Below are 1696 nucleotides of genomic sequence, written 5' to 3' on the forward strand. Positions count from 1 at the left end.
ACACACACACACACACACACACACATGCTCAGGTCTGTGTTGAATTTGAAGTTGATTTAGTTGTAACTGTTGCCTGGCAGTCAAACACGTTGGATTGCCAAAAAACGCAAACCGCCAATCACCTATAAATTTCAGACAGTTAGAGGGAAACGCTCAAAGCATTTCAGAAGTTTTTGATTCTTGCTTGATGTACTGATGAAACACCAAGTGTACATTTCAAGAAGACTGCAAAATCCTCCCTCTGTTTATTTTCAACATTCTTTCTGTTGCCTCCTGTTACCTGCAGGTCGACGGCAGTCACGTCGCCAGTTGAGAAATGAGAAGGATAAACCTCTGCCTCCTCTTTTGGCCAGAGTAGGAGGCAACCTTGAGGTTTGTACAATTCTCTTGAACCAATTCGTCTTTCATTTTGTGTGTTTTTTGACAATGGGATATTACTGGAATCTGTCAGTTTTGTTTGAAATTGAACTTGCTCTTTTAGATATTTTTCTAACAATCTTATATCGATGATGGCAGCAAGGCTTTTGCATCTCCAGCAACTCTGCACCTTCCAAGCTCATTTATCATCTTGATAATGGTGGACTTGTATAAATGGCCTGCATTGTTCAAGCAAGGATTCAAAGTTTATTTTAGTGTTATTAGGCAGTCAGACCTATTCAAAGAAAGCCTTGGGAGAATTCATTTTTGTCATCCTGACATTCTCATTTAAAGTCTTCCAGAAAAACTAACAATGCAGAGATACATTTTAACAAACCAACACTATTTCCACTGCCCAGACAGTGCCAGCTTCACTCAGGAAAAATAAACTGTAATTTCGATAGGTGCTGGGCTTTAACACACGCCAGCGAAAGGCTTTCCTGAACGCAGTGATGCGCTGGGGAATGCCGTCTCAGGATGCTTTCTCCTCTCAGTGGCTGGTCAGAGACCTCAGGGGCAAGACTGAGAAAGAATTCAAGTAAGGAAAAACAGTATTGATTGAAATTGTTTAGTATTCTTTCTCCATTTCTATCAATCCTTTAACCATATATTTCTCTTCTTCTGCTTCTTCTTCTTTTACTTCTCTGCCAGAGCTTACGTGTCTCTCTTCATGCGTCACTTATGCGAGCCAGTGGCTGACGGGGCGGAGACGTTTGCAGATGGTGTGCCGAGGGAGGGCCTGTGTCGCCAGCCAGTCCTCACCCGCATTGGCGTCATGTCTCTTGTCAAGAAGAAGGTCAGACCAATGCTGTTTGCCTTCCTTAATTAAGACAAATGTGGTGAATGAAGCAATCCATGACACTTAAAGTTGTAATCCGCAACATTCCAGTCCTGTTTGATTTTGTCTTGTTATTGGTAACCTATGGTTACCATGGTAGCACAAGTGTGGTGTAATAGTACGGTAAAATCCTCAAGTAGCTCACTGTAAATGCTAAAATAGGCTGTTGTTTTGTAGACATGTTTTATGAACAATGGCTGTCAGCGCTTACCTCCGCGACAAATGCATTGCGTTTCCTGTGATAACACATATTTTCCACACAATAAAAGTAGTCTATATCCTCGATGTTCCATTTCCAGGATTGCTCCGGTGCCGCAGGAAATTCCGCCGGATGCATATCTTCTTGCCAATGTCTGTTTCCTTCCGCTTTCTTTGCTTTGAGATTTTAAACTCTGGTGCATTTATGAGTACTACTGTTAACTGCTCTTCAGATCTCTGCAG

The 1696-nt window shown here is 42.0% G+C and overlaps 1 protein-coding gene across 6 annotated transcripts in view; it reads left to right on the top strand.

The window, feature by feature from the left end:
- chd3 (chromodomain helicase DNA binding protein 3) overlaps nt 1-1696 on the top strand; it is a 46821-nt gene that overhangs the window by 25758 nt on the left and 19367 nt on the right. For all 6 annotated transcript variants that reach the window (XM_032543915.1, XM_032543914.1, XM_032543917.1 and 3 more), the window contains exons 27-29: nt 287-372; nt 822-955; nt 1069-1213. In XM_032543915.1, the coding sequence (XP_032399806.1) occupies nt 287-372; nt 822-955; nt 1069-1213 (365 nt within the window). The remainder of the gene's footprint in view (nt 1-286; nt 373-821; nt 956-1068; nt 1214-1696) is intronic.

Source organism: Etheostoma spectabile, chromosome 19, assembly GCF_008692095.1.
Source record: "Etheostoma spectabile isolate EspeVRDwgs_2016 chromosome 19, UIUC_Espe_1.0, whole genome shotgun sequence".
In the NCBI taxonomy this organism is placed as follows: Eukaryota; Metazoa; Chordata; class Actinopteri; order Perciformes; family Percidae; genus Etheostoma; species Etheostoma spectabile.